Consider the following 18,158-nt stretch of genomic DNA (forward strand, 5'->3'; position numbering starts at 1 on the left):
TGCTACATGTAAACCCATTTTAAAAAGTATGGCCAAGAGGTTAGGGCAATGGGTCATAAATAAGGGTTCACATCCTTTGCCCAATACTCTTTATCACAAGTTACTTTTGGGGCAATCTTTAACCATTCCATAATACTCGGAGGCCCATGTACCCCACAGTGTATCCTTTTGAAAATTTAGAACTGGCTGGCACTGCATGTATTTTAGTATCCATGGGCTTTGCTGCAGGTGCAATGTTAGTGCTGTGAGTCATACAGAGTAAAATTCTCATAAGTTCCTCCCATCCCCGGTTCTACCCTTTATATCTGTGACTGCCTGTATTTTCTTCTACCAGCTCCCTCTGAGATCTGATCCATACAAGCCCAGCAGGTTCCACAAAACTATGGGGCCTCATAGAGGCCAAACTCCATAGAAAGCCTGGCAGATGAGGAATGAGGCAGTCACAATGGAAGGGCAGATTTTGATGGGTTGGTTTTATCTGACGGAGGATAAGCACCCATGAAAGATCATGCCTGGGGATGATACAGGAGAGGATTTTGGTGGTAGTGTATTACTGCTCACAGACAGTAGAAAAGGCAGGTATCTTCTTGTTATGGTACTTAGTGGAATCATACAAGTTGCACACCCAAAAAGCCAACCCTGTGTGGATGGAGAAGATAAAGGGTCAATTGAGATGTGGATGGGTGGGATGAATAGATGGGTTAAAGAGATACAAATAGGGGTAGAGTGATGGGTTAATGAAACGTGGAGCATTCTCACATTAGTTTTTAAGGGTTCAACCTCACCTCTCTCCCAGTCAGGATGTGCCGGGCCAGCTTGACCTTGGCAAAGTTGCCCTTGCCAATGGTTTTCAGCAGCCGATAATTGCCAATGTGAGGCTGCTCATCCGTGCAGGAGGCAATGGAATTCCGACATCGAGCACCCAGGGAGCGACTTGTCCATGTTGAGCCTTTCTCTGACCGGCTGCCTCCCAGGGTGGAGTGCTGGGCAGGAGAAGGAGAAATGGTGGTCAGTAGAACAGACAATGACATCAAAACAGCAACACAGGGGCTCTCTGAACTCTCCCTATCCAGTGCAGTACTGTCATGAACACAGCAGATACTGCACTGGGGCAGGAAAGTCACATAAGGTTCAGCTGTGTAGATTCATGGTGAATGCAGGCCTACAAAGTCTTTATTGCGTTGACCGGGTCATCAGCCATGCTAGTCTTTTTCTGCAAATCATCCACTATGTTACTATGTTACTACAACAGATTCATCCAGGCCATTCAATGCCTTGGGTTTTATAGAACAATTTACCAAGGCACTCAAATCTTCAGTCAATCTAGCTTTCTGAGAAACCACCAATTCAACAGCTAATAAGCAACTGTTTGTAAAGTTGGTCCTGTTGTGTTGGGGAGACCCAATGATCCATAGTGAAAACAATCCACCGATGAAAACAAAAACAAAAACTGTGGATAAAGATGTTCTGGAGATAATTTATTAAACATTAACATATAAAACCATAAAAATGCATTTTTTTGCTCCTTCAGCTTGTCTGCGGTGTTCTTTGCTCACATGTTTAAAGACAATAGACTGTTTTCAGTCCAATTCTTTATATGTGAGGTTGCAAACCATTGGACCCCTGAGGAAGGCGTGTTCACCGAAACACGCACCGTGTAGGGTCCAGTTGGATTTTTATCACAGTATTTTTTATCATTGTACTTTTTTAATTGAATTTTCATGGTTTTATGTGTCAGTGTTTAATAAATTATCTCCAGAACATCTGTATCCACAGTTTTTGTTTTCATCGGTGGATCATGGGGTCTCCTCGTTTTCCTTTGTTGGGCAGACTAGATGAGCCATTTGGCCTTTATCTGCCATCATATTACAATCTTTCTATAACCATAAAGCCCTATGACTTCACAGTGCAGGTGTAAAGAGCCTTAGCCTATAGGAAGAGAAGATGCAAATGTTAAGAGCCTTAGCCAATAAGGAGAGAGATAATGGTTACTGCAGATGGGCATTTTTTTGCTCCTTCAGCTTGTCTGCAGTGTTCTTTGCTCACATGTTTAAAGACAATAGACTCTTTTCAGTCCAATTTTTTTTTTTTTTCTTTTTTTTTTTTTAATTCAGTCCAATTCTTTATATGTGAGCTTGCAAACCATTGGACCCCTGAGGAAGGCGTGTTCACCGAAACACACACCGTGTAGGGTCCGGTTGGATTTTTATCACAGTATTTTTTATCATTGTACTTTTTTAATTGAATTTTTATGGTTTTATATGTCAGTGTTTAATAAATTATCTCCAGAACATCTGTATCCACAGTTTGTGTTTTATAGACACACGCTCTGTCAACATCAAAGGGTCTGTGTTGTCAATATCATTGTATCACAAACTGTGTGCCCCAACAAGACGCCGGTAAGGAGGAGAAGGACTGCTTATAGGATGTGTGTCTCATGGCAAGAGGCACGTCCTGCAGGCAGTCAGCCAGTGCTAACGACTCTTCTCGCCAGCGTCTCTCCTCCTCTCCTCGCACATCCCCCACCGAAGTGACAGGTTCAGAGTCGCAGCCAGATGGGCCTCCGTGCATGTGTGTACATCGACGTGATGATGTCACGCATGCGTGTGACATCATCACATTGATGTCCGCGCACTTCCAGGTGCCTTCCAGCTGGGTTTAGTGTGCCTTCCAGCTGCAAAGTTTGCGGGACACTGGCCTATGTATTACTCCATGACAGCTATACATTTTACAAGCTCCAGAGAAAAAAAAAAAACAACAACTTACTTTGGGACAATCCAAGTACAGTATTAAGATGATTGTCAGCAGTAAATTTTCTAGCATGACCCCTGAAAAAAATTCCAAAAAGGCCTATTTCATAAAGGCAACATAAGTGCTCTCATAGAACAGGCTCCTAGAACTACTCCTGGGAGTTTTCAAATGCCTGCTCTAAGGCAGGTTCAACTCTTTGTGTCTAGACTTTGTGGGGACAATTCTACGAGACGTGTGCCACAATTTAAGTGTGAAAGTATAACATACTGTCTGTGAATTCTTTAACAGCATTTGGGCACCAGATTCCATTATAGAATATTATCATTGGCATTTATGAACCTATATTTAGGTGTGCCCATTTATGCCATGTCAATAATAGGCCTAAAAGTAGCAGTTTCACTTATACATGACAGTATTCTAGTTTTGAACAATTTTTATTTATAACAATAACAAACAGGAAAGAAAAGGAAACATTAACAGAATACAGCTCTTGCCATCCAATTTATATTGAAATCCCTACCACAGAACAAGAACAAATTCATAGTCCATAGTAAAGTTATAACAATTTCAGCAAACAATATGCAGTACAAAACATGGGTAAAATAAGGCTGCATTACAAACTCCTGTTCTATAGGATTGGGCCTTTCAATCTCTGGTTATTCTTTCTTTCTGCAGGGGAAGTGATGAGGAGGGGTTGGCGTTGTGGTGGAGGGTGGGGGGACTCTTTCTGGTGGATCTATGGGAGTATAGACTAAATATACATAATACCAAGCCACTGAAATCAACTGCCCCCACAGATCAGATCCTTTGAAGGACTCCTCAGCTTTAGAAAAGCAATAAAAACCTACCTCTTCACCTAAACCCCTGCCCTTCATCGATGGACTACAAAGAAATGTATATTGGTACCATAAACAGTATGCGTCACATAAGGAAAACTTGTATTGTTAAACTATGGCAAATCTAACCTCTAAATTATCAGTATGTCAAATGAGGATAAAACCTTGCACTGTAAGGATAACTATGGCAAATTGTATATACTTCCCCCTCCGTATTTGCGAATTCCGTATCTACAGATTCGCTTATTCGCGATTTTAAATCAAAAAATTCATTTTCATTTTTCAGGCTATTTTAAGCCACTTCCCTGTAGTCTCTCGAGCCATTTCCTGTGAGCGATCCGTATGGGGCAGGAGCGTGGGAAGATCGCTCCTGCCCCGAAAACCCGCTAGACCACCAGGTAAGGCTTAAGGAGGGGCCTTTGATACAGTTCCTCATAGGAGGCTGAAGTTAGGACCCAAAGTGGTGAACTGGGTTAGAAACTGGCTGTCGGACAGACGCCAGAGGGTGGTGGTTAATGGAAGTCGCTCGAAGGAAGGAAAGGTGACTAGTGGAGTCCCTCAGGGTTCGGTGCTGGGGCCAATCCTGTTCAATATGTATGTAAGTGACATTGCTGAAGGGTTAGAAGGAAAAGTGTGCCTTTTTGCAGATAATACCAAGATTTGTAATAGAGTAGACACCGAAGAGGGAGTGGAAAATATGAAAAAGGATCTGCAAAAGTTAGAGGAATGGTCTAATACCTGGCAACTAAAATTCAATGCAAAGAAATGCAGAGTAATGCATTTGGGGATTAATAATAGGAAGGAACCGTATATGCTGGGAGGAGAGAAGCTGATATGCACGGATGGGGAGAGGGACCTTGGGGTGATAGTGTCCGAAGATCTAAAGGCGAAAAAACAGTGTGACAAGGCAGTGGCTGCTGCCAGAAGGATTCTGGGCTGTATAAAGAGAGGCGTAGTCAGTAGAAGGAAGAAGGTGTTGATGCCCCTGTACAGGTCATTGGTAAGGCCCCACTTGGAGTATTGTGTTCAATTGACAGCCAGAATCAGTATGAGTTGGTGGCTCCACCCATAGTCTCTAGTTTAGGGAATCCTGCTCCATATCGATACTTGGGTCATCCTAACGACAGATGCCAGCTTGTCCAGTTGGGGGGCTCAATGTAATGGTCACCCAGTTCAAGGACAATGGATTCCGTCTCGGTGGAAATGGTTTATCAATAGGCTGGAACTACAAGCCGTTTGGCACTGCATCAACTGCAGTCTTTGCTGGAGGGCAAAGCAGTAAGGCCACTACTGTGGTATTGTCAGAGAAAACTATGTCAACAAGCAGGGTAGCACCAACATTAACAAGCAGCAGAACCTTCATTCATACCACCTAAGGATTTTCCTCCTATATTAAACATTCATCTGCTCTTCTCCTTCCCCAAAAATATCTCAGTAGAGGGGCTAAGATGGCGTTGGGAGCAGATGCACATTTGGATCTCTCTCCCTGAAGTTAGTCTGCTAAACGTAATAGCTTACCTCATTTGCTACTGTGATGAGAAAGCAAAAGGGAGCTCCGCGGGCATACCCTCAAGTGCCAGTGACCCTGAGACATCTTGTGCAGACCACCACATCAGGCATTATGACCTGATCTGCAACAACAATAATACCAGCTTCGGAGGAAAAGCTGATCTCAATGTAGATTAAGCCCGGATTTGAAGCTGGCTTCCCACTAACCCAGAAGCAATATGAGTGCGGGAACAGCTGAAGGTTTGCTGTCCCTAGTGAAGTTTGCAGTGCCCAGCTACACAGGGGTAAAAATGAGGCAATCTTCTCCCTGCGCTGAAAATGAGTCAGTTTCTTGAGGTAATATCTTGAAGTTTGGGGAGGTTATTAAACTGGCTTCGCCACATCCGCTTGACACCAAATCACCACTATGTATCAATAATCTTAATTACCCTATCCAACCTACCATAAAGATACTAGGTGTAACTTTGGATCAGTGCCTAACCATGAGAGACCAGGTGGACTCCTTGATCAGAAAGGGATTTTTCACTCTCTGGAAACTCCGATCCATTAAAGCTTATTTCGATACAGCGGCATTCAGAACCCTAGTCCAATCCCTCGTACTGAGTCTACTTGACTACTGTAACATCGCCTATTTAGCAATTTCCCAAAAGAACATGCAGCGTTTACAATTGATGCAAAATGCAGCGGTCAAATTGATCTTTGGGCTGAGGAAGTTTGACCACGTGACACCCTACTACTGGCGGCTGCATTGGCTGCCAATGGAGGCCCGTGTAAAGTTTAAATTTGCCTGCTTCTGCTTCAAAGCACTACACGGACTTGCCCCTAAATATATAACTGACCTTTTCGTCTTCTCAGCCAACAGACACAAGAGAAGCTCACATTCCAACTTCGTTTCCCCCCCAGTGAGAGGTTGTAAACTGAAAAACCACCATGAACATCTTCTCTCGCACCAAGCAGCATCATGGGGTAAAGACCTAGAACAATTGCTTTCACCCACTACTTATGAGGAATTTAGGAAACGTCTGAAAACACACCTGTTCCTAAAGTATCTAGACAACTGATCCTCTCTTCTCTCTCCCCTCTATAGCGATTAACTTGTTCGATTGATCACTCTCTCCTCAAAAATGGATTTCCTGTCCTATTAACCCTCTTTCTTCCTCCCCTCTTTAAGTCAATCAATTTGTACCTTTGCTTAATCTTTGTAAATCGCATAGAACTTCACGGTATTGCGATATATAAGCTGTTATTATTATTATTATTAATATGGACACCCTGTGGCAGGCTATTATGGTCCTAGATTCTAACCTCAGGAAAGCAACTACACTTTGGAGTAACAATTTTGGTAGTAATCATAAAGTGAGACTTTAAAAAGTTTATGATGAACATCTAGGGAAATTTGAAGAGCAGCTCTTACAAATGAAACAACTGGAGTTTGATATTATCAAAGAAAGAATAGCTGTGCATAAGAAAATGAAATATCTGGAAAACTATCAAAGAAAAAAAACAATTTAGGATTTTTGAACTTCCCCAGATCCCCTATTTTGTCAGCAGTGGAAATGGTACAGAAATATTTTCGGAAGGTATTACAAATTCCAGTTGAGATCATGCCTCCAATAGTGAGAGCTGGTGGTTCTACTCTGACTAGAATTGAGAAAGTTACTCCAGGGGAGGTGAATTTATCTACTTTCCTAGAGGATTCCTTAGATTCATAACTGAGAAAAACTCTCATAGTAACATTTGCTCTAGAACATGATATTTTATTCTGCATATGTATTTCAGACATACAGTATTAATGAGCAGTTTTTTGTTCAAAAATATGTTTGTTTCCTGGTATTTCACAAGTGTCACAGAAAAGGAGGAAGGACTTTTTGGCACCTCGCCCAAGAATTCCAGCTCTTGGGTGCCACTTATGCTTTGAAATTTCCTGCAAAATGTTGTGGTGGAAAAAATTATTTTCCCTGAAGCAAAACAACTGTTAGAATGTAATGTGGCTAGAGAAGGGGTTGGAGTCATTATAAGTTCAGAGACACCTCTATAGGTTAGCATATACTGGCTGCTGGACTGCTCCTTTTTTAATTCAGTTTACATAAAGGATTTCTTTTTCTGCTTCTTTGGCCTCTATAAATTGTGAACTACATAATGATTAGCTTTCTTAGATGGTAGCATCTGCCTTTAGATTTCCTTGATATTCTTAATCTGTACTCAAGTTGTATCATATGATGCTTGTTTTGTTTCTTAAAATGCATAAATAAACAATTTATTTTTATTTTATTTTTAAAAACTCACTGCAGTGATAATGCTGAGCCAGGAGCCATATAGCCTACTTCCCTGTAGAACTTTACAACCATTGACCCTAACTCTAATTATCTCGTTATTACTCCCATGCAATGACCACAGTGCTCCCCATTCCTGGGGGGTGGGGGGGCTGTAAACAGCACTGTCACAGTATCCCCAGGCAAAGTTCTGACCTAGGAATCAAAACAGAATCCTGCCACACAGTAGTACACACACTTATTTGAGTCCCCAAGTCAGACTGAAAGAGAGCTAAACTCGCTTGAGCTCTTTAATGAGGTGGCACACAGAATGGATTAGACAGAAGCAGTGGATAGTATCTGCCTGCACTTTAGGAAGGCTTTTGACATTGCTCATTGACTGGCAGCCTGGTTCCATCCCGGTTAAAGTAGAGTCCATCCTTTCGGAACAAACTCCCCCATTCCCAGAAGGTTGCCAAGTTCCTAACAGATCTAAATCTCTCATCCCTGCACCATCATCTCAACCACGCATTGAGACTTCGGAGCTCTGCTTGCCTCTTGGATCCTGAGTGTGGAACAGAGAGCATTTCTGAAAATGCTACCCTGGAGGATCTAGATTTCAGCTTTCTACCTAAGAGCCTAATTTGGCTTCCAGAGCTTCCCTCCCACATTTTCCTATGTCATTGGTACCATCGTGTACCAAGACAGCTGGATCCTCCCCACTACTATCTAAAAGCCTATCTATATGACGTGTGAGGTCCGCCATCTTCACACCAGACAGACAAGTGACCAGGCGATCCTCACACCCACCAGCCATCTGGTCAGTTGCTGTTGAATGTCCCCTCTGACTCCCAATGTGCTACTGGTTAATGTGGGAATGCAGCCGGCACCATCCAGTTATCATTTATCATTTTTTAGAAATATCAGTGCAAAAGTGGCATTCTGAGACTCAAAAGTGAATGGGAGAAATATGTAGAAGCTGATAAAGAAAACGCTAAATTGCTTAACAAATATTTCTGTTCTGTGTTCACGGCTGAAGCGCCGGGAGCAGGACCACAAAAGACAAACGTGAATAGGGATGGAGGAGTGGTAGACCTTGATTGATTTTCAGAGGATTGTGTTCATGAGGAGCTAGCTAAATTAAAGGTAGACAAAGCAATGGGGCCAGATGGTGTACATCCAAGTATGCTGAAGGAACGTATGAAAGTTCTGCTGGCTCTGCTTCTCTAGAGTCAGGAGTGGTACTGAAGGACTGGAGAAGGGCAAATGTGGTCCCTTAACACAAAAGTGGAAGTAAGGAATTACAGGCCAGCAAGTCTGACTTCTTTGGTAAGCAAATTAATGGAAACGCTTTTAAAACAGAGAATGGTGGATTACAGGACTGGAAGCAACATGGATTCACTAAAGGTAGGTCTTGTCAGACAAATTTGATCAATTTCTTTGACTGGGTGACAGAGAATTGGATAGAGGGAGTGCCAAGGTCTAACTATGAAAGACCATGTGGACTCCCTAGTCAAAAAAGGGTTCTTCACTCTCTGGAAACTTAGGTCCATAAGAGCCTACTTCGACGCTTCAGTATTCAGAATACTGGTACAATCCCTAATATTAAGCCACCTTGATTATTGTAACATCACCCACCTGGCAATTTCCCAGAAGCAAATGCAGAGACTACAACTGATACAAAATGCAGCAGTCAGGCTGATTTTCGGACTGAAGAAGTCCGATCATATAACCCCTTCCTACCGACTCCTGCACTGGCTACCAATGGAGGCACGCACGAAGTTCAAGCTGGGATGTCTATGCTTCAAAGTACTATCAGGTCTAGCCCCTAAATACATAACAGACCTCTTCTCATACCCAACCAACAGACATGAGAGAAGATTACACCTGAAATTCGTCTCCCCACCAGCCAAAGGATGCAAATATAAGAGATACCATCAACAACTTCTATCCTATCAAGCAGCCTTATGGGGCAAAGACTTAGATAAACTAATTACACACACAAACAACTATGCAGAATTCAGGAAACACCTGAAAACATACCTGTTCACAAAATACCTAGGCAACGAACAAGGACAATAACCCCCCTCGTAATCACTCCCCAAATCTATTCTTGTAAACTGTTAACCCCAATCACTAACTTCCAACCCTGTGCAAACCGCAAGGTACTTCACGACCCTGCAATACATAACTGTTGTTATTACCATTAATGCTGTTACTATCAGATGTACATTGCAATATTCTTTGCTGTAAACCGCCTAGAAGTCGCAAGATTGTTGGCGGTATATAAGAATAAAGTTATTATTATTATTATTATTATTATTATTAGATATGGTATACAGTAAAACCTGGTTTGTGAGTATAATCCTCTGCTTGTAACCTTGGAGTTGTCTTCGACTCTGACCTCTTATTTTCTATGCACATCCAACAAATTGCTAAAAGCCTGTCGTTTCTATCTCTACAGCATCACCAAAATTTGCCCCTTCCCTTGTAATATCACCCTTAGACTACTGGAATTTACTTCTAACAGGTCTCCCAATGAACCGCCTCTTCCCCTTGCAAAATTCTGCTACACGATTTATCTTCTAGTCACATTACCCATCTCCTCAAATCACTTCACTGGCTCCCTATCCACCTTCACATACAGTTCAAACTCTTGTTACTAACCTACAAGTGTGTTTATTCTGTAGCCCCTCAGTATTCTCTCCTCTCTTGTCTCTCCTCATACACCTCCTCGAACTCCGTTCCTCAGATAAGTTGCTTTTATCTGTACCTTCCTCCACTGTCAATTCCAGAGACTTCATTTCTTTCATCTCGCTGCCCCATATGCCTGGAATAGACTATCTGAGTCCATGCATCACGTCCCTTCCCTTGTTCAAAAGTAAGCTAAAAACCCACTTTTTCAAGATAGCCTTCAACTTATAACCATACTCGCCACTGCCCTCTGCTCCCCACCCTAGCCAGCAGTTTAACTATCCCTGCTAACTGTAACCCCTACCCTAGCATCCTGTTTCATTCAAGCAGGGACTGTCTCTTTGTGACTCAGTGCAGTGATATATGCATCTGGTAGCATGCTGGAGATGGTTACCATATATACTTGAATATAAGTCGATCCAAATATAAGTCGAGACCCCCCATTCCCCCCCCAAAAGGAGGAAAAATGGTTGACTCGAATATAAGACTGCAAGAATTCTTCTCATAAATAACTCCCCTCCCCCAACACACACGTTTAGTTTATTGACATTTGCTATACCGCCTTTCATATCATGAATCAAAGCAATTTACAACTGTACAACAGAAATGCAACCTTCCCTTATATATACAGTACATACAAAAATCCACCCCAACCCACACAGGTATAGCTCCCTCACACTCATACACAAATTATCGGCACTGGCAGTGAAAGTTTTAACCCATGTAGGATGCGGCCAAGTCACTTTCTCTTTATGCAGAAGAACTAGTAGAACCAAAAATTCAAGAACAATTTCACACAGTTCGTGGTTATGTAACAACAGCTAGGAAAGGACATGGGGCCATGACTACAAAATGATCCCCATGCTTCAAACGATTCTAAGACATAACTCAAATATATTCATAACTTTCAGACCAATGGGTGTGTCATAATTAGAAAATAAATCTCCTCTACAATTACTTACTTAAGTATAATTTAGTATGAAGGTTATTTTCACAAAGTAACAAAAAGACAGCTGTTGATTGGTCTTAGCATTTCACATTGTGCCATGAATCATTTCAATTTAGAAGTATGCTTCATGCTATTGCTGGAAGGTATAGGAAGCTGGCAACCCATGTTAGGAAAATTCACTGCAAATTATTGCTGGGCAGCACCACACTAATAACTTGAACATGAAGAAACAATGTTCTGCACAAGCCAATAGCTTTTCTCAACTACTCTTTCAACAAGCATCTCTCCCTCCTTCCCCACCATCTCTCCCACAATCTGTCACTAAAGCAGTGGCGCCAGGAGAATTTCTCGCCTCTCTGGATCTCAAAGAAGCTTACTTATGCATCCTGATGTTTCCAGCTCACCACACATGCTTGCGGATTCATGTTTTGGGGGGGAAAAAACCCCCAAACTCATTACCAGTTCTCAGCTCTACCCTTCAGACTAGCGACGACTCCCCGTCCCTTCACTGAGGTGATGCTGGTTGTTGGATGAACATGGGTCTGCCAGTATACCCTTACTTGACGCCTGTCTGATAAGAGCTCCCTCATTGGCCGAGGGTCAACATACAGTGGATCCGGTGATCCCCATTCAGGAAGACCTTGGTTGGATTGTCAGCTCTAGAAAGCGCAGTCTGACGTCCACGCAGTCTCTGGAATATTTGGGTGTTTTGATCGACACGGCAGTGGACTGCGTCTATCTTCTAGAGGCAAGCAGACAGTAGTTGTGTTCTCAAAGTTTCTTCCTTTCTGAAGACGCCAGCTCCTTCAGCATGGGACTGTCTTCAGGTCCCAGGGTCCATGACAGCCACATTGGATGGGGTTCCTTAGGCAACAGCGCACAGGTGTCTTCTCCAGCATGCATTCTTCTCTCGTTGGGATCTGCACAAGGATGAGTTACAGTCTTTCCTGGACTCTAGAGGCTCGAGCCAGCATGGCTTAGTGGCTTTTCCCAATCGCTCTGCAGGGACATACTGCTGAAGATTGCCTCCCGAGTCGTAGTGACAACAGATGCCAGCTTTTGGGGCTAGGAATTCCACTGCAATCATCACATTAAACAGGATTGAACACTCTCTCAGAGAAAATGGTCGACTGTCCGACTGGAGCCGAGGGCCATTCAGCTGGCTCTGGTGCAATTCCAGAAGTTTCTGGAGGGGCAGGTGGTCATTGGCTTCTTCGACAATGCAACGGCATTAGCCATTTCCAAGGAGGGACCAAGAGAACCTCTCTGGCTCAGAATGTCCGCCTTCTCTTTCTGTGGGCGGTATGTTATCTGCAGGAGCTTTCTGCAGCACATGTGGCAAGAGTCAACAATGTGCAAGTCAGCTCCCTCAGTAGACAGACTTTGGATACGGGCAAATGGGAGTTGTCCTCAGTGGCGTTCCAAGCCATTGTGTGGCACTGGGGTCGGCCCCGCTTCATCTTCCTGGCCATGAAACAGAACAAGACGACACTTTGATTCTTCTGTTGAAGGTCTCGATGCTCTCATGCAGCCTTGGCCTCAGAGGATTCTCCTGTCTTTCCTCCCTGGCCCATGATAAGCCGAGTCGTTTGGCGGTCATATTGGTCATATTGTTCTGGTGACTCCAGACTGGCCTTGCAAGTTGTGGTACGCAGATCTGCTGTATCTTCACAGGGGTCATGGCCTTCGGTTCTGCGCCCCTCTGGACCTGCTTATTTGGGCCCCAGGTCACCTTGCTCTTCCAGCATGGTTCTTGAGTGCACAGCTTTAGCGCACAAAGGCTATTTGGAGATAGTTATTGTCATGCTTCTCAAGTCTCTAAAGTCGACTATTATGTTCTGCCTGCGCTAAGGCATGGAAGACTTTCCAGCATTGGTGTAACCAGCAACAAATGGAGCAGTATCCCGCTCCATTTTCAGTGGTTCTCACTTTCTTCCAGCTGGTCTAGATAAAGGCTTCACTGAGGCATCCCTTCGAATCCAAGTGGCTGGGCTCTCTTTTTTCAGAGCCCAAGATTTCTGAAAAGGGCTCTTTGCAATTGACCGCTAATTCCACCACCGCTCCCTTCAGCTTTACCGAAGCTTTCTTTAAGCCTATTCGGGATGCTTCCTTCTTGGCCTTGACTCTCAAGTCTGTTTTTCTGGTCGCTATTACATCAGCAAGATGTGTCTCAGAACTTCAAGCTCTTTTTTGTAGAGGGCCATTCTTCTGAGTCTTTTTTTTTCCTGCCGAAGGTAATTTTGGCTTTACATGCATGTTCCAAGACAGGACTCTGCCTTTGGGTCCTCGGATTTACAGGCTGGCGCAGTTAGCCTGCCCCAGCCTTTAGGGACTGCTTTCTTATGCCCCACTTGTCTAGAATGTCTCACATATTGCACTGGAAACGGAGATTCTGTACTCACCCTGTTAAGCTCTTTTCCAGTAGATAGGCGAGACATTCTAGACTCCCGCCCTGTCCTTCCTGTGCCTGCCTATAGGCCGTTTATGCTTCTCCAAGTTGATTCTTGGATGACAGTCAGCCCTTGGGCTGGAAAGAATCTGTATATACATTACTCCCCCGATATACGCCTTGGTTCCATTCCAGGAACCCCCGCGAATGTTGGAAAAACCGTAAATACGATTTTTAGCAGGGGAGACAGGAGAGGGCAGCCAGAGTGCCGGCGAGTGAAGGAAATCACTCGCGGTATACTCTGACCGCCTCTTCCTGTACTAAAGTAGGGCCTCACCAATCAGGAGCTGCTTTGACACGCAGCTCCTGATTGGTGAGGCCCTACTTGAGTACAGGAAGAGGCAGTTGGAGCGTACCGCGAGTGGTTTCCTTCACTCTCCTGCCTCTCTGGCTGCCCTCTCCTGCCTGGTCATTTGCGGTCAGAAAATACAGCGAATGATCAGGACCATGAATCGCGGACTGTGAATTTGCGGGGAGCACTGTATATTACTGTTTTATGCAGGGGTCATTTGATGTTTACAGTTAATGTTCTCATGTTAATTATAGACTTCATTGTCATGGGTGTCTCTACTTCACATTTGTAAGGTGGCTCTCAGTGCTTTGATAGTAACTGCAAGTGGAGCTAGAGAGCATGCTTTCAGAGACCATGCCGTCCTAAGTGCGCATGCGCGCTTAGGATTTTATTATAGATGATATATGGTAGACCCGGTTATTCAGGAACAACCCCTATCCAGGTACTGACACTGAAATCCCAGATAGCCAGCAACTTGATAGGAGTTACAGTATCTGGGTTTCACCAAGATTCAGAGACAATACTCAGAAAGCTGTCTAGTTAATTTCAGAAAGGCTTGTTACAGTGCTGAATTAACTAGATAGTTATCCAAATACCAAAATGGCCTCTGTGACCCATCTCATTCCATTGTATATACATACCAAGATTCTGCTCTTGTGTCTGATACCCATTCAATTCAAAGCAAAAAGAGATGGAACAATTTCTAAATGTAAAAGCTCATGAGGACCTAAAGCTTAATTTGTAGATAGAAAGAAAAATGAACCAAGGAAGCAATAGTTTGCCTAGGGGCAGAAGCAGAAAAGAACTGGTAGAGCTGCTTTTGAGGCCATTTCCCCCAAAATTAAGCTATGCATCTATCTGTATGTTGAGGGAAACAGTATAGTGGATTTTTTTGTATAATCACAGACTTCTGAAAAGGTTCTCCGTTTTTTGCAATTCTGCAAATACTGAATTAGCAACAGAATAACCCTTGTTACTAAAGTTGGTAGTTAAAAAAACTATTTTCAAAATTATGCATTAATAACTGAATGAAGAGAAGGGAGAATAAACAGAAATTTGTTCAAAATAAAAAAGAAAATGTTTAGCAATGTTAGAAACTGCTTTAGGTTGATTAAGATTTAATATAAACCCATACAGCAGACAGGCCATGGGGCTGAAGAGCTCAGAAAATGGGCTCAGGGATACAGAGATTGCCATATCTGGCTAAGAGATGGGGCATTTATACACTGTTGCTGCCTGTGCTGTGCCTGTTTTGGTATGCCAGTCTGTGTGCGTGAAGAAAGCCTATATGTTCTGGAATGGGGCAATCTGGTGGGGAGCTCAGGAGTTACACATTAGAGAATGACATGGTGACAAAATTCTTCACCGTTCCTGTCCCCGCAGATACCCGCGGGAAATAATCCCATGTCATTTTCTAGTGTCTATTTCAACCTCAGTCCTTCTTCAAAGCAAAGCTTGCGGGTCAGTGGTTGTGGCCATTCATACTCTGATTCTTATGTGAGCCAAGGATAATGAAGCCATTGTGACATCACTGGTGGAATGAGGCATTATGACATCACAACATCTGCTCTGGATACCAGAGACTGTCATTCTGTAGTGTCTGTTTCAGCCTCAGTCCTTCTACACCAGCATTCTTCAAAGCAAAGCTTGAGGGTCAGTGGTTGTGGCCATTCATACTCTGATTCTTATGGGAGCCAAGGATAATGAAGCCATTGTGACATCACTGGTGGAATGAGGCATTATGACATCACAACATCTGCTCTGGATACCAGAGACTGTCATTCTGTAGTGTCTGTTTCAGCCTCAGTCCTTCTACACCAGCATTCTTCAAAGCAAAGCTTGCGGGTCAGTGGTTGTGGCCATTCATACTCTGATTCTTATGGGAGCCAAGGATAATGAAGCCATTGTGACATCACTGATGTGATTGGCTCTTAGGCACTGGTGGAATGAGGCATTATGACATCACAATATCTGGATACCAGAGACTGTCATTCTGTAGTGTCTGTTTCAACCTCAGTCCTTCTACACCAGCATTCTTCAAAGCAAAGCTTGTGGGTCAGTGGTTGTGGCCATTCATACTCTGATTCTTCCCTCTCTCCTTAAAGAATGACATGACGATGGTTTCCCGTGGTTATCCGCGGGGACGGGGGCGGTGATGAATTTTGTCACCGTGTCATTCTCTACATACTCAGATCCTTGTCATGTCTCCTCGTTTCTACAGGTTTTCTGAGGAGTGCAGTGCTATCAGAGCTGTAGTTTTTCTATTAAGCCAAGACCTTTGGTTGAAATGTTGAGCTAAGGCTTGTGAGACAGCAACAAAACTCCAGAGAGAAGGGGGTAACACGATTGCTCTGCCTGGCATTATTCAGCAATTTTCTGCAGACCCTCAATTCTGTCCCTGATGGTGCAAAAAGTAATACTGTTAAAAGACTGGTGTCCCCTTTTATCAGGATGGGCTCTTTCCTGTAAACACACTGTTCAAAAAAAGCTCAGTCTTAGTGATTTCTTAATCTCACAGATAAGCCTCTCTCATTATTGCATCATCCTCTACAGACATTCCTCGCAGCTTTCAGTTTCCTGTAGACCCTACGACAAAGAGTTAGGAAATTCTGCAACGTAGGGCCAAATGCTCATAAGTCACCGTTAAATACGGCATACATTTATAGCTGCAGTTGAATTCACTGATTTTGAAACAACAATGTGTGCTGATAGGAAATTGCAAGTAATTGAGATGCAAGGAAATCCTGCATCGGCTCAGTAGGGAAGTGTCTAGTATATGCGCAGAACAGTCTCATGGTAAATGTCAATATTCTGAGCATGCCCGGGGGGGGGGGGGGGGAAAAAAAGGCAGAAACCGTTCATAGGCACGCATTGCAAAATTGCCATTAGGTGCTTGTGCAGTAATGTGTTGCAAATACACTTTAAAAGTCCAGTATTTTGTTGTTGTTGTTCAACCATGTTTTAATACAACTGTTGCATAAGAACATCTGAATTGTCACATTGGGACAGACCGAAGGTCCATCAAGCACACCAACCCAGGTCACATGTACCTGGCAAGTTCCCAAGGAGAAAAAGACTTTATGCTGCTTATCCTAGGAATAAGAAGTAGATTTCCCCAAGCCATCTTAATAATGGCTTATGGACTTCTCTTTTAGGAAATTATCCACACCTTTCTAAAATCCTGCTAAGCTAACCAATTTCACTGCATTCTCCGGCAACAAATTCCAGAGTTTAATGACCTGTTGAGTGGAGAAATATTTTCTTCAGCTTGTTTTAAATATACTACTTAGTAGTTTCATCGCACGCCTCCTAGTCCAGCGATTCATATCTACTTGTATTTTATAGACCTCTATCATATATCCCCTGAGCCATCTCTTTGCCAGGCTGAAGAGCCCTAGCTGCTTTAGCCTTTCTCCATAGGGAAGTCGTCCCATCCATTTTAAATCATTTTTGTCACCTTTCTCTGTACCTTTTCTAATTCCGCTACATCTTTTCTGAGATGCGGCGACCAGAACTGCGCACAATATTCGAGGTGCAACCGCACCATAGAGATACAAAGCCATGATAACATTTTCATCTTCATTTTCCATTCCTTATTTCTAACATTCTATTTGCTCTCTTAGCTGCCGCCATCCACTGAGCTGAAGGCTTCAACGTATCCTCAACGATGATACCTAAATTCTTTTCTTGGGCAGTGACTCCTAACATGGAACTTTGCATCACATAGCTACAGTCCAGGATCCTCTTTACCACATGCATCGCTTTGCATTAAACATCATCTGCCGTTTTGATGCCCAGTCTCACAAGGTCTTCTTGCAATTTTTCCACAATTCTCTTGCGATTTAACAACTTTGAACAAATTTAATTATCTCACTAGTTATTCTTCTCTCTAGATCATTGATAAATATGTTAAAAACCAGCAGTCCCAGCACAGACCCCTGGGGAACCACACTATTTAAGTGAAAACAGACACTGAAAGTGTATGGTTTCTATGATTAGTAAACTGGAGTTAAACTATAATACGGACTGTGCTTCTGATTTTGTAGTATTTATGCCAACAATTTGCCCTTGCCCTAAATTATTTGTGGGGCAAACATTCCAGCATTTCAGGATGAGAATGGGCGAACACCACAGAAGTACTCTACATATGAACCAATTGTAAGTCATTGGGTAACTGCAAAACACTTACCCGACCAGCTTAAATATACTGTAATTGGCCGTGTACCCACTTGTGTCGAGGGGGGAGATAGAAGGACGGCCCTATTACGCTGTGAACAAGAATGGATACATAAACTGGAATCTTAGGGGCCTCGTGGCATGAATGCAAAAATTGAATGGTTCTAGGATTTATGAATAAACTGCCTCATTTTTCTGATCAGCTACTGTTTTTCAAGGATCTGTTAGTTTGAGCTTTTGCCCGACCCCG

The 18,158-nt window shown here is 43.2% G+C and overlaps 1 protein-coding gene across 3 annotated transcripts in view; it reads right to left on the bottom strand.

Annotated features, from left to right (window-relative positions):
* MARK4 (microtubule affinity regulating kinase 4) overlaps positions 1–18,158 on the bottom strand; it is a 149,023-nt gene that overhangs the window by 117,302 nt on the left and 13,563 nt on the right. For 2 of the 3 annotated variants that reach the window (XM_033956549.1, XM_033956551.1), the window contains exons 2-3: positions 2,767–2,828; positions 786–983 (exon numbers count right to left, since the gene is read on the bottom strand). In XM_033956549.1, the coding sequence (XP_033812440.1) occupies positions 786–983; positions 2,767–2,823 (255 nt within the window). In that variant the 5' untranslated portion in view covers positions 2,824–2,828. The remainder of the gene's footprint in view (positions 1–785; positions 984–2,766; positions 2,829–18,158) is intronic. The other variant, XM_033956550.1, reaches the window with a different exon arrangement.

The sequence above is a fragment of the Geotrypetes seraphini genome, chromosome 8, assembly GCF_902459505.1.
Source record: "Geotrypetes seraphini chromosome 8, aGeoSer1.1, whole genome shotgun sequence".
NCBI classification, from domain to species: domain Eukaryota; kingdom Metazoa; phylum Chordata; class Amphibia; order Gymnophiona; family Dermophiidae; genus Geotrypetes; species Geotrypetes seraphini.